At 44.6% G+C, this 26,585-nt stretch overlaps 1 protein-coding gene across 1 annotated transcript in view; it reads right to left on the minus strand.

Moving 5' to 3' along the window:
• LOC126282297 (zinc finger protein 260-like) overlaps window positions 1–26,585 on the minus strand; it is a 100,155-nt gene that overhangs the window by 15,715 nt on the left and 57,855 nt on the right. The window contains exon 4 of the mRNA XM_049981951.1: window positions 24,992–25,378. Coding sequence (XP_049837908.1) covers window positions 24,992–25,378 — 387 coding nt within the window. The remainder of the gene's footprint in view (window positions 1–24,991; window positions 25,379–26,585) is intronic.

Consider the following 26,585-nt stretch of genomic DNA (forward strand, 5'->3'; position numbering starts at 1 on the left):
AATGAACCGCAATCGTTATTGTTTTCGTTACTGTTCCTTTCCGAAGAAATATGAGACAAGTGTTTGATGGTAGACTAGGATAGAAATTAGACTGTAACGAAGCACTCCAAACTTCCAGTCTACCCCATTAATTGATCGCGGTAGCGCCGCCTGTCGATAGACGATGCTCTCATGTTTTTTGCAACTATCTATTAACACTTCGAATGTCGATTTTTCAAAAACGCCTGAGAAACACATCGTACTAGAGCAGCATTTGTTACATCTAAGTATTTACTACAGTCGTGCGAAAGATGAGCAAAGTCAGTGACATGGAGGCTTCCCTTGCATGAACTTTACTGCTTCTGACATTAGTGTCAACATTGTATAGACGGAAAACATAATTTTCTCCAGTCACAAAGTATTTAGTTCGTCAATGATATGACAGTTATACTTCCATCATCGGGAGGAAAATATATCTTACATCACAGTGTTTCTGCGACGTGACATAGCCAATTTAGGTAAAAGTTTGATAGCAAACAGAGGATGCATAAAGACATTTATGGTCATTTGCTGTTTCCTTTCCCATTTTAATTAACTATCGTACCCATCATAACATATTCCGTAATGGATAGCCCTGTACCACAGCAGCGTAGACAATGGATCTGCATGACTTGCAATAAAAGGAAGCAAACGATGTAGCTAATGTATTGAAACGATGACACATAGCTAGAAGTATTTGGGACAACGTAGTGTGGCTACGTAGTGTGGTTTTACTACATGTATGTGATCGCACCTACGTATTTTACACTTAAAATTTCACAAATCAGTACAACGCCAGATGCATGGACTAAGACCAAGACAGTTGACTTTTTTTCGTGTGAAATCGTTGTGGAGACACGGAACAAGTTTTCTGCAAAAATGATGGTTGCACATGTATTGCACGTAGTTGTAAAGAGCAATAATGTATTCACAAGAAAGCAAAGGACACAGAAAATTGTCTCTTTTCGAAGGAGACTCATTCATTACTTGTTTCAAACAAGACAGATATCTAAATACTTACTGTGTCCCAAATCTGTCAACGCTTTTCAGAAATTACTTCACACTTACAGTCTGCTGTCACATTTAGAAACTCAATCGATTACTTTCTAAGACTAAAAAAGAACAAATGCATTCTTACACGCAACTGAGATACGTTCAGGAAAAGTTATGCCTAACTGTGACCAGTGTTAGCCTGCTGTAAAACTATTGGACTGGTTATATGCAGAGTTTAAATATGGTGCTTTTCTTCAAACACCTAAATTCGTAGATTTAGGATCTGCAAAGCACGAAATGCACAAAAGCTGGCAGTGTCCATTACAACCCTGGGATTTTCCGCTATAGAACGACTGGTTAATATACATGACGATTCTCCCCAACGTTTCACAACTGTCAAAAAGACAAGTTAGAGTAAACGGAGGGACATTCAGATTGTAAAGGCTGAAATCTAGCGAAACTAAAGGAAAATGCTTTACTTTATTCTATTATTTTAAAAAATGGAAAGGAAAGGCCTAAGGTAGAAATGACGTTAGAAGGGTAGAGTCCATGCGGTGTTTCAGTTCAGGATGAAAGTGAAAAGTGATAGTGATGTTGTTTCACCAACCATTCCAGAATGCACTGAGTGGGAACCAATAAAAACTTAACCTACGATGTTTGGGTTGAGACTTGAATACTTCTTCCATATGTCACTGTAGTGTCTTAAGCAAACAAATTTTGTTGCAAAAATGTCACAAATATTTGGTGCCGAAAAACCTACATAAACATTTATACTATGAAAGCCACCTTACGGTTTGTAAATTTTTCCAGTGACCTACATCATTAGAAATAAAGAAAAACGAACAGAACTCTGTCTGATTGGTTTCAGAAGTAATCGGCTTAAAGACAAGTTCCAAGTGGTTGAGCTGATAGCAGTAACGGACAAGTGTGAGTTTCACACTGATATCCGACTTACAATTGTGAAAGGCAATAGATGCCGAAGTTCATCTCAAATACTTTCCACTTTATAGCTGAAATGGAATGTTTTGAATAAATATTACAACTATGTATCACAAACTTGAAAAATTGAAAGCATAAAATACATCTACTGGTCAGTTTACCTACTACTCTGAAGAATTGTTTCGACCGAAATTATTGAAAAGTATCCAAAAATATTACACTTATTAGCAATGAATGAGGACAATCAGGTTTTGGAACAGAAGAAGAAGAATAATTAAATTTTTGATGCAATTGAACATTCATTACATATGCTAACATCTCCTGAGCGACACTGGCAAACTGGTTAGTGCTACTCAAAACAGTTGGTGAGGGATGATGTTGTAGAGAAATAGTTTACTGTACAACAGTATATATACAGGAACTGTCTGTAGCCTGATGACACTGTCATAATCCTTTACGAGAAAATCGGGATCTATTTATCATACACTCTTAGTAGCAGATCGACACCACTAATTTTTAGCTGTTTATATGACAAGGGAATAAAGTTATGGTCCATGCAGTATTTTAGTTCATAGACAAAGAAAATGTAAAATTTTAGCGTTGTTGTTTCACCAATTAATCCACAAATAACTGAAGTGATTTTAGGAGACCAATGAAGACATAAACCACGATCTTAGGATTGAGATCTGGGTACCTCTCCCATATGTCATCCCAGTGTCTTGACCAAAGAAATTTTATTGAAAAAAGTTAGAAATATTTAGCATTAAAAGGTTTACATCTATGTCTATACGGTGAAAGCCACCTTACAGATTGTAAATTTTTTCAGTGATTTGCATCCTAGTTTACTCACATAACAAGAAATACAGAAAAATCAATAGGAATCAGTTTAATTGGTTTCAAATAATTAACTTTAAATATGATATCCCAGTGGTTGCGCTGAGAGTAATGACATACAAGAGTGATGTTCACATTCAGAACTGATATAAAATTGTGAAAAGCAATGCAGTTGCCAAAGTTCATCATCAATGCTTTCTGTTTTGTGTATAAAATGGAATGAATTGGGAAAACATTCACAATTTGTGTCTGAAACTTAAATGATAACAGAAAGAGTACATGCAAGCAGTAGGGCAAAGAGAGCATTAGGGCACTTTGTTAGTGCATATTGCATACATTCAGTGGCAAACTGCATTGGTTTGTGACCCCCTCCTAATAACCTGTTGTTCTTCTAAGTTGTTTGTAGCCCCTGGGAATAATCTGGAGGAACTCACTCAACCTTCCCCCTCCTCATCCTATTCCCCCACTCCTCTGACAACCTTCAAACCTCCCACCCTTCCCTTCACCGATAAAACCACAGTTCCAGGCCTGAGTTATCAGAATAGATCACTCACACTCTATCACTTTGATTGACTAATAAATAAACTGATCATTTAATTAACTCCCCCCATATGGCGAATCCCCAAGGCTACCCCCTCCCCTCTCCCACCTGGAAATTGGATGGAAAAAAGAGGAAGTTGATTGGCCATTTGGCGGGTAATCGATTGCAGTGTATGGAATATTGTTTAAAAAATTTCTGGTAGACAAGGAAATCTATGGAATACTGTTTATTTAAACAATTTATGGGATACAAGCCAGTGTATAGAATATAGTTTATATAGTTATTTAATGAATTTGACGATAAATCGATTGCAGTGTTTGGAATATTGTTTAAACAATTTCTGGTGGATAAGGCAATACGTGGAATATTGTTTGTTTAAACTATGAATGGGATACAGAGCAGTGTTTGGAATATAGTTTATTTATTTATTTAGTCTGGCAGTGGCTTGTAGTGGTGTGGTATACAAAGTATTTCTATTTTTAATCTCTAGGTGACACGTCATACTGCTTTCTAGTTCCAGGTAGCTGTCACGAAGTAGAGTGGTAAAAGTGAGTTTCCATAACTTCGTGGGGTGATGTTGAAACAAGATGGAACACGTTGGGGTTTGTGAGATCCCAACACACCACTCTCGTCCCGCAAGAAGAAAAGTCAGGGCAACAATTTCATTGCATTTTTGAATGTATTTTCTGTAAGATATAACAATAAACTGTATAATTAATAGCAAATATTTTTACAGACGGAACCTAATGGGCCAGAAGCGGACCAACTACGAACATTCATTGCTGATGTCCCTGATAAGGAGGCTATCGATTCCAGTGATGAAGATGAAGAAGTTGCTGCTGTTGTAAGTGATCACGACACATAAATGTTTCAGTCTATTTACATGTCCCGATATTATTGAACAAATTGTTTTATGTACAAATAAGTGCATAGAGAGTCAAAGTGAGAAGTATTCACAGGAATACCTACTGAAACCTAGAACTAAACACGAAATGATGGCAGTACTAGGGCTCCTGTATTTAACAGGAACACACAAGGCAAACAAGAGTGGAAGATCTTTGTGCATCTTATGGAACTAGGATATATATTTTTCGGGCATCTCTGCCAGTCCAAAGATTCCGATTACTGTTGCAGTATCGCCGTTTTGATGACCAAGATACCCAAGCAGCCAGACAAGAAGTAGACAAACTGGTTCCAATTAGAGATGTTCTTACCCAGTTTGTGGATAACTGTAAGAAACATTTCTCTGTCAGTGGATATGTTACATTAGACTAAAGTGAGAAACGTTTTATGGGAACTGCTCTTTCAGAAAGTACATACCCACAAAGTCAGCAAAGTATGGTTTGAAAATTTTGGCCCAATTGATGTCTTAGTTGATACGCTGTGAATTTAGAAGTCTATGTAGGTCAGTAGACAGCCGGGAGTTTCAAAGTTAGAAATAAAGTAGAAGACTTAGTGGAACGACTTATACAACGAATTTCTAATTCTGGTAGGGATATTACGACAGATAACTGGTTCCCAAGTTACAGCCTTATCTCCATAGTTTTAAATGAAAATAAACTTACAATGGTTGGTGCAATGCGGAAAAACAAGACAGAGATTCCACCATTATTTGTAAATACATGAGTTCGAAGAGTTCATGCGAGCATTTTCGGTTTCCGTGAGAATGTCCCCAAAAAAGAATAAAATGGTGTTACTGATGTCAACATTGTACCATGATGCTGCCATTGATGATTTAACAGGTGATATGGATAAACCAGAGATCAATACTTTCCACAATATTACAGAATGTGGTGTTGATGTAGATGAACTCTCTGCCTCATATGATGTATGAAGAAACATTAGACGGTGGCAACTGACCTTGTTATTTGCTCTAATGAATATGGGAGGAATTAATGCCCAAATAATTTATGATGCTAACACAAAAAAGGAACACATACGTCAGAAGTTCTTGAAGAATTTGTCTCTTCAGCTTACTAGGAGCCAAGTAAATCAGATACAAGATGTGGATGTTCCTACACAGCTTGCTGCAAGTGTCCGACAACATTCGACAGAAAGTTTGCCTCTAGGACCTCCTAAGAAGGCTAAAACAAGTAATTTTGTCCAATGTCCAAGGAATAAAGACCGAAAAATAAATATACTTGCAACAGATGTGACAAATATTCATGTATGAACTATTTAGTAGCAATGTGTGATGATTGTGTCAGTAAGGAGAAATTAGATGATGAGTCACGAAAAATGTTTTATGTATAATGAGTGTGTTATGGTACAGTCTACACCCAAAACATATTTTGTTCACAGTAACCTTCTAATGTATAACAAGTAAATGTATGTCACGTAATTTATAGTTTTTATGTTTTCCCACATCATACGATATTTTTTGTTAATCTCATGTATTTAGTTATTTCAGCTCAATAGGTTTGCACCTAAAAAATTGTCAGTATGACTCAATATTCACAGCTCGTATAGGACTAGTATTTGTAAACAAATTCAATTTTATTATTGCATCTGTATATTAATAACATTGAAACCTACAATGGAGAAAGAGATGTGAGGCGAAAGGTTAGGGACCAATTATCATCATGTATCATTTCCTGTTACTGCCTTATTGACATAAATACCTTTGGTAATCACAGTTTCACTTAATTAGAACACAGATTGAGTAAGATACCAGACGTCAATAATAGGGCAATGAAACATGAAGGCCTTGATTAAAAAGAGGTTCAGCTAACCCATATTATGAATAGCTCTTAATTAAATTAAAAGGTAACAGGCAGGTCTTCAATAATAACAGCTTCTGTTAAGCAAAAGTATCAAATGCAAGGCAGGCAAGGCCATCAATAATAACAGCTTGAGTTAAAGAAAATTGCTATTTTAAAAGCAGACAGCCATTCTTTAATAACAGTTTCAGTTAAGTAAAATTACCAAATAAATATCAGGGAGACCTTATTTAATAAGTTAAATAAACTTACCAAATGCAAAACGTCCTCCGTTGTGTTGCCTGAGAAGGTATTAATCAGTGCAACCATGCCAAGTCATACGGAAAAGAGGGCACTCTCAATCCAGACTCTCTCTCCCGGGACTGTGATTGCGACTGATCGTGACTCTCTTTACGAGCCGCTAACTCACGATTAAGTTCGAAATGTCCGTGCTTCATGTTATACTGCTCTGTTAACGGTTGCTATTGCCGAGATAAGGCAGCAACTGCGACCGCGGTAGTAGGACGTGTTCCCACCATTTTGTGTACTCTGCTTCCAACTTAACTCAACTGATGGTTTTTTTAAAAGAAGACAAAAAGCAAACTCCCGTTTAATCCTACACAAGAAATGTAAACACCAATTAATTCCTCTTGGAATTCATCGCCCATCTACACTCTCTACAGCTACTAGACAGATGACCAGCACGACTACATACAGAACAAACAGCTGCTACAGCTCTGGTACGCGGCAACTCGTACCCAGACAAATTACAAAACGAACACCCCACTGGCACTAAATTTTCACGTCCTCCATCATCTCGAAACGAAGATAAGCACACTGCTTCCTGTGGCTCCACAAAAGTAACTGTAATATCATGTACCCTAGCTCATACAACTAACTCTGACAACGACATCAGACATCAAAAATAGCGTAGATGAAACTTAGACTCACCGCAACACATTGTGCTGAGCTGGTACCTACATCAAGTGCCATTGCCTTTCACCACTCAGCTGAAACCAACTCTCTCACCAAAACATAGCGAACACTTCCCGGAACGACCACTCATGACACCAAATTGTTACAACCCCTGAAGCTCAGGGGTTATAATCTGTCAGAACGACAGAGAGGTGTGATTTCGGAGAGAGGGGTGTCTCACGGCGAAACGTGCAGAGAAATACTGGCAAGTGTGTCATTAACTTTACTGCATCGAAGGTACCCGGCGGACCTTTGGCTGGACTCGCTAATAGCGCCGCACAGCGTGCATGCATGCATGCATGGGTCAGTGCAATGCCATTGCTGGAATCTGCACCATCGGCATCTGGCCGCCCAGTCTTGCACATATAGCGCACCTGCTAGTGCTACGTGGCCGACACATGTATTGGCAGCACCCGTGGCCCTTAACACAGCTAACTGCTCCGTCAAGCACAACTCGTGAACCCCTTGTAGAGCGCTGAAGGGATCGTACCGCGACGTTGCTGCTCGCTTTGGTCGAGATTCAATGACTGTTAGCAGAATATGGAATCGGTGGGTTCAGGAGTGTCCGCCGTAGTTGTAGTGAACCTTGGCAGCTCCGACCATCAGCCAGCTCAGTGAGCGGCTGTAGACAGCTCTGCAAGAGGGAGCCTGCGAGTTCGGACTTCAGCCCCACCCGTGCGGATGGCAGCTTCCAGACCACCAGACGATGTCATTCAGTGTGGAGGCCAGCAGCCCTCTCGCTACTTCCATTGGTTCAGTTCCAAAGATGACCTCACCATCACAACTGAAATGTATCTGTGCAGCGGATGTTCGAGGTAGTTTCAGTGGGCCAGTTTGCCGCCGATATCCATCACCAGAAGTTCACACTGACTGACCTGGAAATGAAACAATCGTCATTCTATCCAGTTCTAAAAGCGGGCGGAATGGCGGTATGACTGCCAGATTTGAGCTTCCGGCCTCATTTATTTATACGTCTTTTCCCTACTCCTCTTACGTAGCTCCTCTGGAGGGGACAAGTGGAGTGCTCTTTAATACACTACTGGCCATTAAAATTGCTACACCACGAAGATGACATACTACAGACGCAAAATTTAAGCGACAGGAAGAAGATGCTGTGATATGCTAATGACTTAGCTTTTCAGAGCATTCAAACAAGGGTCGCGCCGGTGGCGACACCTACTACGTGCTGACATGAGAATAGTTTCCAACAGATTTCTCATACACGAACAGAGTTGACCGGCGTTGCCTGGTGGAACGTTGTTGTGATCCCTCGTGTAAGGAGGAGAAATGCGTACCATCACGTTTCCGACTTTGATAAAGGTCGGATTGTAGCCTATCGCGATTGCGGTTTATCGTGTCGCGACATTTCTGCTCGAGTTGGTCGAGATCCAATGACTGATAGCAGAATATGGAATCGGTGGGTTCAGGAGGGTAATACGGAATGCTGTGCTGGATCCCAACGCCCTCGTATCACTAGCAGTCGAGATGACAGGCATCTTATCCTCATGGCTGTAACGGATCGTGCAGCCACGTCTCGATCCCTGAGTCAGCAGATGGGGACGTTTGCAAGACAACAACCATCTGCAATAACAGTTCGACGACGTTCGCAGCAGCATGGACTATCACCTCGGAGACCATGGCTGCGGTTACCCTTGACGCAGAATCGCGACATCGCGGTGAACGCACATTGGAAGCGTGTATTCGTCATCCTAATACTAGCGTATCACCCGGCGTGATGGTATGAGGTGCCATTGCTTACACATCTCGGTCACCCCTTGTTCGCATTGACGGCACTTTGAACAGTGGACGTTACATTTCAGATGTGTAACGACCCGTGGCTCTACCCTTCATTCGATCCCTGCGAAACCCTACATTTCAGCAGGATAATGCACGGCCACATGTTGCAGGTCCTGTACGGGCGTTTCTGGATACAGAAAATGTTCGACTGCTGCCCTGGCCAGCACATTCTCCAGATCTCTCACCAACAGAAAACGTCTGGTCAATGGTGGATGAGCAACTGGCTCGTCACAATACGCCAGTCACTACTCTTGATGAACTGTGGTATCGTGTTGAAGCTGCATGGGCAGCTGTACCTGTACACTGTTTGACTAAATGCCCAGGAGTATCAAGGCCGTTATTACGGCCAGAGGTGGTTGTTCTGGGTACTGATTTCTCAGGATCTATCCACCCAAATTGCGTGAAAATGTAATCACATGTCAGTTCTAGTATAATATGTTTGTCCAATGAATACCCGTTTATAATCTGCATTTATTCTTGGTGTAGCAATTTTAATGGCCAGTAGTGTAATTACGTCAGCTTTCCTCAGCCCGCTTCAGCCCGAACACACAGGTCACTGAGCGCTGTACTAACTGCTATGTATGGGTTCTTCCAGCACATCAGTGCCCTGTGCTGCCCTGACTACTTGGCACTTGTCTACAGTGCCCGCTGGGCTGTGCCTTATCGCCTGCGGGCAATGTCGTAAACCTGCCTCACAGAATAGGTTGCTAAATATCAACATCATCTGCGTTTTTCATCCGATGTGCCACTCGGTCCCTCAACTACTACCTTCCAGTCATAGCTGCACGAAATTTATAAGAGTTTGCCAAACCTGTGCCTGTACTTATTCGTGGGACAACAAATTGCAGCCGGCCACGGTGACCGAGCGGTTCTACGCGCTACAATCTGGAACCGAGAGACCGCTACGGTCGCAGGTTCGAATCCTGCATCGGGCATGGGTTTGTGTGATGTCCTTAGGTTACTTTGGTTTAAGTAGTTCTAAGTTCTATAGTCGGTTAAGAAGAAACATGTGCTTTACGCGTGATGGAGCTCCACATGGACGGAATTCAAAGCACTTTACGTAAATCAACTGTGCTAGCAATTATAAAATATTGTTCTAGTATCTGGGGTTAGTACCAAGGAGGTATGGCCAAGAGAGAAGTGATCGTAGGACATAAACACATGGATGGTTCTGCACTTAAACACCCTAAATCGTTTCAGGCAAATGCCGTAATGGTTCCTTTGAAAGGGCACGGCCGATTTCCTTCCCAATCCTTCCCTAACCCGAGCTTGCGCTCCGTCTCCTAATGACTTCGTTGTCGGCGGGACGTTAAACACTAACCACCACCACCAGAACATGCATGTCCCTAATGTGACATAGATCCACCCTGCAAGTTTTCTATCCCATACACTACAGTGACAAACCTCAATACGGTAAAACTACTTCCTTCCACACCAAAGAAAAACAGAGTCTTCGTGACACATGCCCAATATAGCTTTAGAGGCGTGTATGCTTACATGTGTATTTTTTCTCGTATTCCTATTGCTGTCACATACTCGTCCCGATATATAAGAATGTTGCAGCAGAACATACGCAAGTACTCCCTCACTTCCCCTCAATTTCTCCGCATTTTCACATGTTTTTCCTGAATTTATGTGTATATCCATCAGTTTTCGTCGTTTTATAGATTTTATGCCCCTTCTGCCCATGCAATCATGACAGTACACGCCACACGTTCTAAGACTGCTTGTCACCACCTAACGCAAATGTACTATTTTTCTGGTTGGACGGTATATTATGGCACTGTATTAAATACATCCAGTTACCTCCGACCAGTCACCTCCAACCACATATTCTACAGTTGCAGTGAATTTTCTCTATGTTATGTATCGCTATGTCTGTGTGTGTATCAAAGATGGCTCCCATGACCTAATCCTCCCGCTGATGGATCCACCTTCGAACATGGAATACATTTCAGGATACAGTGAGTGGTGGTTCCACCTTAGAACCATATCCTGGACGTAGTGTATTGAGGATAAATATTAATTTTAATAATCAACAGCCTCAGTTGCACCGTTTACCTAGAATTTACCTAGGTTTCAGTTGATATAACCCAACCTTCTTCAGAATAACAGTAACTACCGATTGTCCATAGCGGACATCGTCAAGCTAAAACTAGAAATCCGTAAATTATCGTCAGACTGTAAAACTTATCTGAAACTGCCTCGGCCCCACACTGCTGTACTGGAACTCACTCACCTTTGCCTTTCGCTGGCAAGTGCTGTACCAAGGAGAGCGTCTGTTAAGTTTGGGAGGTAGGAGACGAGGTACTTGTGAGGAGGTGCCGTGAGTCGTGCTTGGGTAGCTCAGTTGGTAGACCACTTGCCCGCGAAAGGCAAAGTTCCCGAGTTCGAGTCTTGGTCGAGCACACAGTTTTAATCTGCCAGGTAGTTTCACATTACAGAACAGTTATTGTATGTTTTTCTTTTAACAACAATGTACTGTATACCTGTTGATGTAATAGTGATATTCATTGTCGAATGCCATCAAATTGGGACCGTAAGCGTGATATTTAACTGCAAACACAGCGATAAATATGTGGCTGCTTTCCTAGGACGACATCGTTTAGCGTCCGGGGTGTGTGGCAGAGGTGGCCTGAGGCCGAAACGAATGGGCATTTCCAGCTTAAGGCCCTCGTGAGCCGGGGGATGCAAAGAAAAGTTCCAGCCGGCCGGCCAATCGGTTCTTGCCCGCAGCTGTTGGGGCAAGTCCCTGCCGTTGCGGCCTCTGGATAGGTGAATAGTGAACCAATACTCAGTAGGTGTTTGGCTTTATCCGAGATCGCGCGTGTTTCGAGTATTGTTCGATTTTTATGTCGATATTTGAGTTGATTCAATGTCGGTCACTGACGCTGGCGTTGGACGTATTGCTGATATCCAAATTTCAACCACTCCAGTCATCTATGGCCAGGCGTTTCTCTCCAGTGGGCAGAGTGCTGCTGCTAAACTGGCGCAATCGCTGAGACATGTATCCCTGGGGGCAACTGACTCTGTGCAAATCTCTGGCCTGTGGCGCTGCGTGTCGCCATCGAGACATGAGTGCAAGGGACGTACGAGTGTTTCAGTAACCTCCGACGGATTGGATTGCAATACACTGCAGTGGACTCTGTGTTACAGTGGTATTTGTTGTTGTTGTTGTCGTTGTCTCTAACCTATCATGCACTAGGACCTTCCTCTCCCTTCTGAATATAGGGGAGGGAACCACTTTAGGAATTGTATAGTTCTTTAAAGACCCAATCGCAACATCAAATTCTCGATTGAACAATTTGTTGTTTCAGATAGCGGTATTGCGATCTCGCGTCTATCCAGCCGCTTCCGCAAAATTTGTAAATTTGTGGTAGTATCTTTGGGACCAAACTGTTTAGGTCATCGGTCCCTAAGCTTACAAACTAAGTAATCTAACTTAAACTAACTTACGCTAAGGGCAACACACACACCCACGACCGAGGGAGGACTCGAACCTCCGACGGGGGGAACCGCGCGGTCCGTGACAAGGCGCCTAAGACCGCGCGGCGCAAATTGTTTAAAGACGTAGTATGCAACTGAGCCAAAATCTGAAATTTTCAGCTACCTCCAACGTAATGGACTTCCTACTAAATGACATAATTGTGCCAGTATAAACCAATAAGAGGCCAGTGGAAAAGATCTGTAAGGGGCAAAGTAGGGTTTGGAAACCAGGCATTTGCGGTATCAAGCCCTCCAATTATAATAGTCCTAGTATTCACCAGTTGCTGTCCTGAGTGAAAGTGAAGAAAAATTACATGATTTGATAAACGGAATGAACAGTCTAATGAGTATACAGTATGGATTGAGAGTAAAACGAAGAAAGACGAAGGTAATGAAAACAGCCCTCGCTCACTATTTTTAACGAATTAACCGTGTTTCAACACTGCTAAGAGTGTCTTCCTCAGAATTTAAAAAAAGGATGGTCTATAACATGGTCACAGAATTATGAGTAAAAATGTATGATACAGAGCATAAGTACAGAATCATCGAAAGACTCTCAGTACTTGTATGTCATTTATAAAATAATAAATATGGCAAAAGGGCATTAGTTACAAAGATATTTAAGATAAAAAATTGTGATGGCGAACCACTAAGGGCTGCTCGTTACTTGCGCGGTTACAGGTTGTACAATAAGTACTGCCAGCTGTATCACACGTTTTTAGTCATAATTCTGTGACCATGTTATAGACCATTCTTTGTTTTAAATTCTGAGGAAGACACTCCTAGCAGTGTTGATACCCGGTTAATTCGTTAAAAATAGTGACCGAGGGCTGTTTTCCTTCCATTGTAACAATTCACGATCTCTGAACGTGCAGCCATGTACAAAATTTTGTAATGAGAAGTAGTAGAAATGAGAACAGCGAGAAACTTAACATCAGGACTGATGGTCAGGAAGTAGATGAAGTTAAGGAATTCTGCTACCTATTCAGCAAAATAACCAATGACGGAAGGAGCACGGAGTACATCAAAAGCAGACTAGCTATAGCAAAAAAGGTATTCCTGGCCAAGAGAAGTCTACTAATATCAAATATCGACCTTAATTTGAGGAAGAAATTCCTGAGAATGTACATCTGGAGTACAGCATCGAGTGGTAGTGAGATATGAACTGTGGGAAAACAGGAACAGAAGAGAATGGAACCATCTGAGATGTGGTGCTACAGATGGATGTTGGAATTTTGGTGGACTGATAAGGTAAGGAATGAGGAGGTTCTACCCAGAATCGGAGAGGAAAGGAATATGTGGAAAACACTGAAAGGGAGAAGGGACAGGATGATAGGACATCTGCTAAGATATGAGGGAATGACTTCCATTGTACTAGAGGGAGCTGTAGAGGGCAAAAACTGTAGAGGAGGACAGTGATTGGAATATATCCTGCAAATAATTGAGGACGTAGGTTGCAAGTGCTACTCTGAGATGAAGAGGTTAGTACAGGAGAGAAGTTCGTGGCAGGCCACTTCAAACCAGTCAGAAGACTGATGACAAAAAAAAAAAAAACCACCAATAGGACTCAAGGAAAAAAACTGACCGCATACAAAGGATGTCAGTTTAATTAATTCGTCGATCAATCTGACAGAGTGAGAGAATATTTCCAAGACAGTAAAAGTTAAGGGAGGGGGGGTTACGAGGTACCCACTGTGGTGTCACCGCCAGACACCACACTTGCTAGGTGGTAGCCATTAAATCGGCCGCGGTCCGGTAGTATACGTCGGACCCGCATGTCGCCACTATCAGTGATTGCAGACCGAGCGCCGCCACACGGCAGGTCTAGTATGGAGAGACTCCCTAGCACTCGCCCCAGTTGTACAGCCGACTTTGCTAGCGATGGTTCACTGACTATATACGCTCTCATTTGCCGAGACGATAGTTAGCATAGCCTTCAGCTGCGTTATTTGCTACGACCTAGCAAGGCGCCATTATCAGTTACTATTGATATTGAGAATCATGTACCGTCCAGACCGACGTTCGTCATTAATGGATTAAAGTTAAGTATTCCACCAGCTACGTCCGTTTTTCTAAATTCTAATTCCCTTGTCCGTTTACAGATCTCAGGCCAGCCTGCGTGAGCTAATACGCGTGCCTTTCGGCCTCCTCTAGTAACACCGTGTTGGCTCTCCTGCCAACCACAACATTGGCGAAGAGGCAAAACCGCGTTCTTGTCGGTATTGCCCTGATTTACTTGTGTAATGGCTTCGCCACAATCTCCACATGTACTGTCCGAATTTTATCACTTACAGAATCAGCAGACACACGCATTACTGGATGCCCTTGGACAGCTCGTCCAGGGTCAACGTGCGATGCAAAACGATGCGGCAGCAGCCACTTCACCGCTAACGCAGCCACCACACGCTTTTCGACCTTTTGATGCTGCACTGGAAAGCTGGACGGAGTGGTCACGCCAATTTGGATTCCATCTCGTCGCCTATAGAATTCAAGGTAACGAGCGGTAGCCTTTTCTCCTTTCATCCGTCGGGGTACAAACGTACCGTGTGATAGTCAAATTATTTCCCCACCGCGACGTAGCAACTCTGTCTTACGAAGAAATTTTGTGTGCATTAGATGCATATTTCAAAGAATCAGTCAATGTAGTTGCCAAACGGTATACCTTCTTTCGTACAAAACGTACGGCAGGTCAGACTAATCGGGAGTGGGTTGCAACCTTGCAAGGCCTTACTAGGGATTGTGCTTTTGAGTGTCAATGTGGACTCCCTTATTCAGATACTATGGTACGTGATGCAATTGCACAGAACGTTTCTGATGTTCGGATAAGAGAATAGATTTTTGAACTAGTCAATCCCTCCCTTCAACAAGTGATGGACATATTGGATCGGCAGGACACACTTGACTTTGCTCAGGAATCATTTGAAACTTCGCCAGTAGTGTGTCAGGTTAACCGGCCCGCCGGGCGAGCAGTAAACAGCCCTCGCACCCGGCCGCGTCGCTGCCGCCAGGCTCTAAGCCACGCGCCGGCAAGCAAATTCAGTGATCAAATCATGCCCGCGGTGTGTTACTACACATTCACGTGAGAATTGCCCGTCACGCCAAGCTTTTTTCTTTTATTGTAATAAAAAAGGACGTGTTAAGAGTGTTTGCCAGAAAAAGCTCAGATCGGAAGCTCAAAACCGGTCCCGGCCCTTTGCTACGCGCCGGAATCGGAATCGAACCAAGGATACTCAGGCTCGCGAAACATCGCCCATCGAAATTCATGTAGTTCATTCCACTTCGCGCAGTGCCACTCTCTCTAACAGTGACTATGTTCGTTCCAAAAATAGTGTGCGTCGACATCGCCGGAACTCCCGTCAAGCCGCCAGTGATTCTGTACCGGTGTCAGTTCACGTTGCACGAGACAGTCGCTCTTGTCGTCAGCAGGACAATAAACTTTTTGTAGACTTGGACATTAACGGTAAAGTGATACCATTCCAGCTCGATACAGGAGGTGCAGTTTCACTGATCAATCAAGACACTTACAAACTGCTGCGCACACCTCCGTTGCGTGCCGCAAATGTTAACTAGCTATTCAGGTCAAGAGATCCCTGTGTTAGGACAGTGCAGCCTTCTTGCAACATACAAAGGACAAACAAAACTTGTGTCATTTTACTTCCTTCTTTCTTCTTCTACAGTGAACTTGTTTGGTTTCGATTTGTTTCAGTTGTTTAACTTGTCTATAGTAAATCAAGTCCTCTCAGTGAACCAGACTGTGGCTTCAGACAGTGTTTCTCGTCTATGTGAAGAATTTGTAGACATTTTTGCACGGGGCCTCGGTTGCGCTAAGAACTATAAAGCACATTTGGAACTGAAAGTAAACGCGCAACCGAAATTTTTCAGAGTGCGCAATGTTCCCCACGCATTGCGTGATGTGGTCGCAAAAACATTACACGATTTGGAATCACAAGGTGTAATTGAACGTGTGCAGGCTTCTCTCTGGGCATCACCCTTAGTAATTTTGCCAAAACCTTCCGGAAAGTTGAGACTTTGTGTGGACTTCAAGGCAACAGTGAATCCACAACTAGAGATTGCAACTTTTCCTTTACCCAGCCCTGAAGATCTTTTTGACGACCTGTGCCAGGGTAAATATTTTTCGAAGTTGGACCTCGCAGACGCGTACTTGCAAATACCGGTGGACAAAGAATCCCAGAGCGTTTTGGTGGTTAACACGCATCTTGGTTTGTATCGATTCAAACGACTGCCATTCGGGTGTGCATCCGCCCCTGCATTGTTTCAGCAATATCTACAAACTGTTTGTGCGTCGGTCCCTACTGCACCAAATTATCTGGACGATATTGTGATCTCTGGAAAGACGGAAGAAGAACATTTGGCCAATCTCAGAACATTATTTCAGCTCTTGCGACAAAATGGTCTTCCCTTGCGGAAGGATAAATGTGTGTTTTTTGCTCATGACTTGACATACTTGGCACATGTACTCAATGCCCAAGGCATACATTCCAGTCCCACGCACCTTCGTGCCATGCAAGACTTGATTTCGCCGCAGAAATTCATTCGCTGGTCTATTTTCCTCTCGCAGTACCGCTACGATATCTTGTATCGGTCCACTGCTAAGCACGGAAATGCCGATGCGTTGTCCCGCTTGCCTGTTGCTGAGGATAGGGCATTCGATTCCTCCGAACTTGCTTGCATGTTCATTGATGCGGAAACCGATGACGAGGTCGAATCGTTTCCGATTGATTTTCGTCGTGTAGCTACAGCCACAGCTGCCGACACTGTCCTTGCTCCCGTTCTGCGTTTTGTTGCTACGCAATGGCCCTTGTCAAAGTCACAGATCGGAGACCCGTTGGTTCGCCGATTTTTTGCTCACAGGGAGAAACTTTTTGTACGACGTGGTGTTTTGCTGTTGCGTTCTGATAATGATCAGTCCAGGGTCGTGGTACCACGTTCGTTACAGTCTTCTGTCTAACTGCTTCTCCACCAAGGACATTGGGGTATAGAGAGAACGAAACAACTTGCTCGTCAGCACTGTACTTGGTTCGGAATCGATGTCGCGATTACGAATATGTGCTCTTCTTGCATGGTGTGTGCCGAACAACAATCAGCACCACCGCAGAAATTCTTAGCATGGCCAAAAGCCACTTCCCCTTGGCAACGCTTACACATCGATTTTGCTGGTCCATTCTGGAATGCTCGATGGTTGGTTGTGGTGGATTCATTCAGTAATTTTCCTTTTGTTGTCCAGATGTCTTCCACAACGTCATCTGCCACCATCCAAGCGTTATCCGCTATCTTTTGCATTGAAGGTCTTCCACAGACTATTGTTTCCGACAATGGCCCACAATTCATGTCCGCAGAATTTCAGTCATTCTGCAAGGCCAATGGTATTCAACAACTGACGTCCGCGCCGTTTTCGCCACAGTCAAACGGTGCCGCTGAACGATTGGTCAGGACTTTCAAGTCACAGATGTTGAAGTTGAAAGAGTCGCATTCTCGGGAGGACGCGTTATTGCTCTTTTTGTCCTCGTATCGCTCTCAGCCCCGAGATGGTTGCTGAGTTGCTCCACGGTCGTCACCATCGAACCTTTATGTCTTTGATACATCCGCCGCATCAGGTTCCTGTGCAGCGACAGACACCTGCTTTTGCTCCAGGCGACGTTGTCTACTATCACCACTACCGAGGTTCACAGCATTGGCTCGAAGGGCGCATTCTTCGCTGCCTCGGACGAGCTATGTATCTGGTTCTGGGGGCCTATGGTGAGGTGCGTCGGCATCTCAATCAGCTGCACCTCTGTCGTCGCGCGGGATCTGCCGCTCGCCGTCTGCTTTCAGCGACGGTGCCGTCCGGTCAGCGCCCCGGGGACCCATCTACTGGCTCGCCTCAGCCCCAGGTGTTACCGAAGCTGCCTTCCATTTTGCCCCATGGCGACGCGCCGACACCGCCGCCGCCGCCGCCTGTTCTCCCGCCGGCGTCGCCCGCAGTGGACGCGTCGCTGCAACCGCCGGGCGCCTCCCTGGGTCACGCACCGCCGATCGCTTCCTGTGACCAGATGTCCTCTGACATGGAACTCTTGCCCGCTCCGGACCATATGTCGTCTTCGCCCGTCGGGTGCCCCGGCCCGATGGAGGTCGACCCTTCGGCCAATCCTGTCTCTCTACGGGCACATACACCGCATGTTGGCGTGCACCCTGGAGCAGGTTTTCAGGCGTTTCCTAGCTCCCCGCGGTCCGAATGGCAGGGTGCTGGTGGCACAGCCTCGCATGTTGTTAGGCTCCCCACCTAGACGCATACGTCAACATGGGGTCCTCCCCACGGCGGGCGGAAACCTAATGCCACAACCGTACGCCGATTTGCGGAGGAGGAATGTGGTGTCACCGCCAGACACCACACTTGCTAGGTGGTAGCCTCTAAATCGGTCGCGGTCCGGTAGTATACGTCGGACCCACGTGTCGCCACTATCATTGATTGCAGACCGAGCGCCGCCACACCGCGGGTCTAGTCTAGAGAGACTCCCTAGCACTCGCCCCAGTTGTACAGCCGTCTTTGCTGGCTTTGGTTCACTGACTAAATACACTCTCATTTGCCGAGACGATAGTTAGCATAGCCTCCAGCTACGTTATTTGCTACGACCTAGCAAGGCGCCATTATCAGTTACTATTGATATTGAGAATCATGTACCGTCCAGACCGACGTTCGTCATTAATGGATTAAAGTTAAGTATTCCACCAGCTACGCCCGTTTTTCTAAATTCTAATTTCCTGGTCCTGTTCCAGACCTCACGCCAGCCTGCGTGAGCTAAAACGCGTGCCTTTCGGCCTCCTCTAGTAACACGGTGTTGGCTCTCCTACCAACCACAACATCCACTACTTTGCTTAGGACAAAGTTGGGGTTAGTGTGGCACATAACAGACTCTACCTGTATCTTCTCGAATATTTCCCGAAAAATTCTTTAAATAAATAAAGAAATAAACTATATTTCTTACACCGCTTTATATCCTACAAATTGTCAAAAATAAACTATGTTCCACACATTACCTTGTCTACTAGTAATTCTTTAAAGAATATTGCATACACTGCAATTGGTATCTCGGTAAATGGCTAATCAAGTGAATCTTTTTCCCACCAATTTCCTGGTGGGGGAGGGGAGGGCTAGGGCTGGGGGATTTCCCAGAGGAGGAGGGGTTATTTATCTGATCACTTTAATTAATTAGTCAATCAAATTGATAAAGTGAGAGTGGGCTATTTAAATAACTCAGGCCTGAAAATACGCTTGTATCAGCCAGGGGGAGGAGGGAAGGGTTGGAGGTTTCCAGAGGATGGATGAGGCGGAAGGGAAGGGGAACAGGTGGGGTTTTTTCTCATATAGATTACTTTCAGGGGACTAAAAACCGCATAGCAGAACAATAACTTAAGGCGAGGGGACTAGAAATCAATCGAGTTTGCCCCTGAATGTATGAAACCCACACTAACAAATTTGCCTGATGCTCTCTTTGCCCTACCACTCATACACTATTGCAGTTCACGAAGGATGAAAGTGGAAAGTGACAGTGATGTTGTTCCACCAACCACTCCAGAATTCACTGTAGTTATTTTAGAGGACCAATGAATATTCAAATCACGATGTTAAGACTGAGATTTGAGTTACTCTCCCATATATCACCGCAATGTATTGCACAAACAAAGAAACGTTAGAAATACTTAGCGTCAGAAACCTGGACCTGCATGTATACAGAGAAAGCCATCCCACAGTTTGTAAATCTTTTTTAATGATTAATATCCTAGTTAATACACATAACTAGAAATACAGCAAAGTCAGTAGAGATCAATATAATTGGTTTTAAAATTTGTTGGTTTAAATATGAGATCCAAATGGTTGTGGTGAGATTAATAAAGGGCATGTGTGAAGTTCGCATTGAGATCACATTTGAAATTGTGAATGGCAATATAGCTGCTACAGTTCACCACGAAAATCTTCCGGTTTATAGCTAAAATGCTGTGAACTGGTAAATCATTCCAATTTTGTATCAGCAACTTTAAAAATTGAAAGTAAAAAATACATTCACTGGAGAATTTACTTACTACACTGAACAACTGATTGAACTGAAATTAATGAACAGTTGCCTGAAACCTTACACTAAATAGCAAGTAATCGTGACTATGAGTTTCTGGAACAGGAAAGGACGAAGGCTCATTACATTTTCGATTCAGTTGAACGCACACTACCAATGTTTATATCTCCTGAGAGGCACTAGAAAATGCTTTGTGTTACTCAAAACAAATGGTGAGGAATGTTCCAGTATGGAAATGGTTTGCAGTACAACAATATTTGTGTAGGACTTCTGTGTATCCCAATGAAACCGATATAGTGCTTTAGGCAAAAAACTGTGTCCTTTTATCATATACAGTTAGTAGCCTCTCACCATAAATGAGGGACATGTTTATCAAATTTTTTGACATTACTAATTTCAAGGTGCTTAAATGATAATGGAATAATGTTATACTCTATGTGGTATTTAATTTCGTGTAGGGTGAAAAAGGAAAGTGATAGTAATGTTGTTTCACCAACACTGAAGTGATTTTACGAGAACAATAAAAATTTAAATCACGATGTCAGACTTGGGATTTGAATACCTCTCCCCAGTATTTGGCGCAAGCAAAATTTTAAAGCAAAAGAGGTATAAAAATTTAGCGCCAAAAAACCTACATCTACCCTCTAAAAGCCACCTTACAGACTGTAAATCAGTGGTTTACATCCTCGTTAACCCACACAATCAGAAATATTGCAAACTGGATAGAAGTCAATATAATTGGCTTTAGGAGAAATAATTTTCAATATGAGTTCCAAATGATTGTGCTGAGTGTAATAACAGGCAAGACTTCCGATGTAAAATTGTGGAAGGCAATACAGTTCTTGAAGTTCATCACCTACAAGTTCCGGTTTATAACAGAAATGTAATGACTTACAAGAACATTCCAATTTTGTATCAGGAGGTTAAATGATACGGGAAAAAGGTAAAAGTCAGTGCGTTATTTCAGTTCATACAGAATGAAATTCACTGAAGTCATTTTAGGAAATCAATGAAAACTTAAAACCACAATCTTTAGATTGAGATTTGAATACCTCCCCCGTATATCATCCCAATGTCTTGCGAAAATAAATGTTATTGCAAAAAGTGTATCAGTACACAAAAGCGCCAAAGAAACAGCTATAGGCATGCGTATTCAAATACAGAGATATGTAAACAGGCAGAATAAAGCGCTGCGGTCGGCAACGCCTACACAAGACAATAAGTGTCTGGTGCAGTTGTCGGATCGCTTACTACTGCTACAGTGGCAGGTTATCAAGACTGAACGTGGTGTTACGAGTATAATCGGCGCACGAGCACTGGGACACAGCATCTCCGAGGTAGCGATGAAGTGGGGATTTTCCCGTATCATCTCACGAGTGTACAGTGAATATCAGGAATCCGATAAAACATTAATCTTCGACATCACTGCGACCGGAAAAATATCGCACAAGAACGGGACCAACGACGACTGAAGAAAACCGTTCAACGTGACACAAGTGCAACCCTTCCGCAAATTTCTGCAGATTTCAATGCTGGGCCATCAACAACTGTCATCGTGCGAATCATTCAACGAAACATCATCGATATGGGCTTTCGGAGCAGAAAGGCCCGCTCGTGCACCCTTCAAGACTGCACGACAGAAAGCTTTACGCCGCGCCTCGGCCCAACACTGATATTAGACTGTTGATGTGTGGAAACATGTTACCTGGTCGGACGAGTCTCGTTTCAAATTCTATCGAAGAGATGGACGTGTACCGGTAAGGAGACAACCTCATGAATCCATGGACCCTACATGTCAGCAGGGGACTATTCAAGCTGGTGGAGGCTCTGGAATGGTGCGGAGTGTGTGTAATTGGAGTCATGTGAGACCTCCTGATACGTCTAGATATAACTCTGACAGGTGATACCTACGTGAGCATCGTATCTGATCATCTTCATCGCCGGCCGCTGCTGCTACGGTCGCAGGTTCGAATCGAACCTCGGGCATGGATGGGTGTGATGTTCTTACGTTAGTTAGGTTTAAGTCTAGAGGACTGATGACATTAGATGTTGTCCCATAGTACTTAGAGCCATTTGAACCATCACCTGCATCAATTACTGTCCATTATGCAATCCGACGGACGTGGGCAATTCCAGCAGGACAGTGCGACACCCAACACGTCCAGAATTGCTACACATTGTCTCCAGGAACCCCTTCTGAGCCGGCCAGAGTGGCCGTGCGGTTCTAGGCGCTACAGTCTGGAACCGAGCGACCGCTACGGTCGAAGGTTCGAATCCTGCCTCGGGCAAGGATGTCTGTGATGTCCTTAGGTTAGTTAGGTTTCATTAGTTCTAGGCGACTGATGACCTCAGCAGTTCAGTCGCATACTGCTCAGAGCCATTTGAACCAAACCTCTTCTGAGTTTAAGCACTTCCGCTGGCCACCAAGCTCCCCAGACATGAATCTTATTACGCTTATCTGGAATTTTTTGCAACTGCTCAGAAGAGATCTCCACCCCCTCGTACTCTTACGGATTTATGGACAGCCCTGCAGGATTCATGGTCTCAGTTCTCTCCAGGACTACTTCAGACATTATTTGAGTCCATGCCACGTCGTGTTGCGGCACTTCTGCGTGCTCCCGGCGGCCCTACACGATATTAGGTAGATGTACCGGTTTCTTTGGCTCTTCAGTGTAAGTGGCGCCAAAACCTTCATGTATGGCCATACTCTAAAGGCCATCTTACAGTTTCTAATATTTTCAGTGATTTACGTCCTAGTTAATCCACATAACAAGAAATACAGCGAAATGAATAGAAAGCAATCCAAATGGTTTTAAAAAGGTAATCTGTTCTCTTCTTTTCACGTCTAGTACAGTGTCTACTTTTTCAGGAATGAATAATTATATTTTTATTGTATAACATGGTGGTGTGATGTCCTTCCTGAAGCCATAGGTGCTAAGGTAATCTACACTCCTGGAAGTTTAAATAAGAACACCGTGAATTCATTGTCCCAGGAAGGGGAAACTTTATTGACACATTCCTGGGGTCAGATACATCACATGATCACACTGACAGAACCACAGGCACATAGACACGGGCAACAGAGCATGCACAATGTCGGCACTAGTACAGTGTATATCCACCTTTCGCAGCAATGCAGGCTGCTATTCTCCCATGGAGACGATCGTAGAGATGCTGGATGTAGTCCTGTGGAACGGCTTGCCATGCCATTTCCACCTGGCGCCTCAGTTGGACCAGCGTTAGTGCTGGACCTGCAGACTGCGTGAGATGACGCTTCATCCAGTCCCAAACATGCTCAATGGGGGACAGATCCGGAGATCTTGCTGGCCAGGGTAGTTGACTTACACCTTCTAGAGCACGTTGGGTGGCACGGGATACATGCGGACGTGCATTGTCCTGTTGGAACAGCAAGTTCCCTTGCCGGTCTAGGAATGGTAGAACGATGGGTTCGATGACGGTTTGGATGTACCGTGCACTATTCAGTGTCCCCTCGACGATCACCAGAGGTGTACGGCCAGTGTAGGAGATCGCTCCCCACACCATGATGCCGGGTGTTGGCCCTGTGTGCCTCGGTCGTATGCAGTCCTGATTGTGGCGCTCACCTGCACGGCGCCAAACACGCATACGACCATCATTGGCACCAAGGCAGAAGTGACTCTCATCGCTGAAGACGACACGTCTCCATTCGTCCCTCCATTCACGCCTGTCGCGACACCACTGGAGGCGGGCTGCACGGTGTTGGGGCGTGAGCGGAAGACGGCCTAACGGTGTGCGGGACCGTAGCCCAGCTTCATGGAGACGGTTGCGAATGGTCCTCGCCGATACTCCAGGAGCAACAGTGTCCCTAATTTGCTGGGAAGTGGCGGTGCGGTCTCCTACGGCACTGCGTAGGATCCTACGGTCTTGGCGTGCATCCGTGCGTCGCTGCGGTCCGGTCCCAGGTCGACGGGCACGTGCACCTTCCGCCGACCACTGGCGACAACATCGATGTACTGTGGAGACCTCACGGCCCACGTGTTGAGCAATTCGGCGGTACGTCCACCCGGCCTCCCGCATGCCCACTATCCGCCCTCGCTCAAAGTCCGTCAACTGCACATACGGTTCACGTCCACGCTGTCGCGGAATGCTACAAGTGTTAAAGACTGCGATGGAGCTCCGTATGCCACGGCAGACTGGCTGACACTGACGGCGGCGGTGCACAAATGCTGCGCAGCTAGCGCCATTCGTCGGCCAACACCGCGGTTCCTGGTGTGTCCGCTGTGCCGTGCGTGTGATCATTGCTTGTACAGCCCTCTCGCAGTGTCCGGAGCAAGTATGGTTGGGTCTGACACACCGGTGTCAATGTGTTCTTTTTTCCATTTCCAGGAGTGTATGTCTGTGTATCATGTCAACTTATCGTATCTTACCTCCTTGTTTATCATGTTCTATGAGGGGGGAACCTAAGCGCCAGCCCAGCATTTGCCTGATAGCTGTTAATCCACTGTGCACAATGGATCCGAATCTAGCTCACATCCGTGCCCTGCAAACTGTCTCATTGCGCATTGGCCTATACGAGTAGGTCCGGTTTGGAGAGGTACACGTAAAGGTTAGTCAGGGAAAGTAAGAGTAAACCGGAAGTATACTTTGTTCCCAAAACGTACCTCACAGCTGTAGGGCTTCTCACCGGTGTGCCTACGCATGTGCTGCTTGAGTAGTACCGAGCGCGTGAAGGCCTTGTCGCAGAGCGCGCAGGTGTGCGGCCGCTCGCCCGTGTGTATGCGCACGTGCGAGTTGTAGGCGACGCGCTGGTTGAAGCGGCGGCCGCACTCGGCGCAGGCGTACTCCTTGCGGTTGCGGTGGATCTTCATGTGCGAGCTGAGGTAGCCGCGGTCGTTGAACACCTTGCCGCACTCGGGGCAGGCGGCGGCGAACTCCCGCGTGCCCGCGTGCACCGACACGTGGTACTTGTAGTTGCGCAGCTGGCTGAACGACTTCCCGCACTCGGCGCACCGGTGCGGCTTCTCCCCCGTGTGCGTGCGGGCGTGCGCCTGCAAAGGTGTACAGTTGCCGAAACCTGCGTGGCCTGAGCGACAGAGAAGAAGGCATGAGCTGAGAACGGAGAAAAGACTGAGGGATTTGTCGAAGAGTTTGGAGGTGGTAATGTTGCAAAAGATGGAAATGGAGAAGGTGCTGATACTGATGTATGATACACAGACATTGTCATGGAAATATAAATGCAGTAGAATGAGTGAAACGAAGGTATAGTAGCTACAATGGTAGTGGGAGATGAAGACAAGAAAGAATTCAAGAGAGAGGAAGAAGAGAAAGGAAGGACGTAGACAAAATTGAAGGCGAAGGGGCAGAGGAAGATGAAGCAAAGGAGATTTCAGTGCAGAGATCAGCATTAATAGGGAATTTTCTTATCGAGCTTACATTTCAGAAGAAACGAGATCCAGTAAACGTGCGATGTGCTGGGAGGCAGAGTGATGAAGAAAACGTTACAGCGAAGAAGACAGACGCAGCAGGAAATGTAGTTAGTAAACATAAACTTTTGCAGAAGCGAAGATTTATATGCGTACGGTACTATGGGAGGCAAGAAGAGACAGCGAAAATCTCAGCTGCTGTAAGAGGATCTACCAGCGAGTATTTGCGTAGAAAGAGGCAACATCTCAATTAAATATCTGCTATATGTTACTCGTAGCTGGCAGAGTCAACTTACAAATGTGTGGGAGATAAAGCATTTGTAGTAAGAGCAAGACCTCTTTTGCTGACTGAACGAAACGAAAGGGGAGAAAGAAGAGTCGAAGATAATACTGACTCGAAGGAAAAGCTGCCACTGCATATAGCTAAGCAACGAGAGAAGAAACCACCCAATGAACTACAGTAATTAATAAGCAAGAAAGATCAATCAAGAAGGCTCATCTAATGCGAGAGGACAATATATCTGGAGATTTTATTTAAGAGGCGAGTTTTCGCTATGTTCGGCGTAGACACTGTGTTCTGGTAAGCCATTTTCTACGTGTTACGTATTGCGCCACAATACGAATTTTGTATGATGCACGAATGTAGTTCAGTGAACTTAAGAGCGTGCACTACGTTTACAACGGTCACCCACCGACGGTGAGGGATGATTATAAGCTGGAGCAAATCCTCATTGTAGTACACTGTCTACGCCAATGGTTACAAACCTTTCTGAGACTACTAGCCCTTAGTGCACTCAGATATTGGCTAGTATTCACTCCCCTCCACCAACCA

Source organism: Schistocerca gregaria, chromosome 7 (assembly GCF_023897955.1).
Source record: "Schistocerca gregaria isolate iqSchGreg1 chromosome 7, iqSchGreg1.2, whole genome shotgun sequence".
Taxonomy (NCBI): Eukaryota; Metazoa; Arthropoda; class Insecta; order Orthoptera; family Acrididae; genus Schistocerca; species Schistocerca gregaria.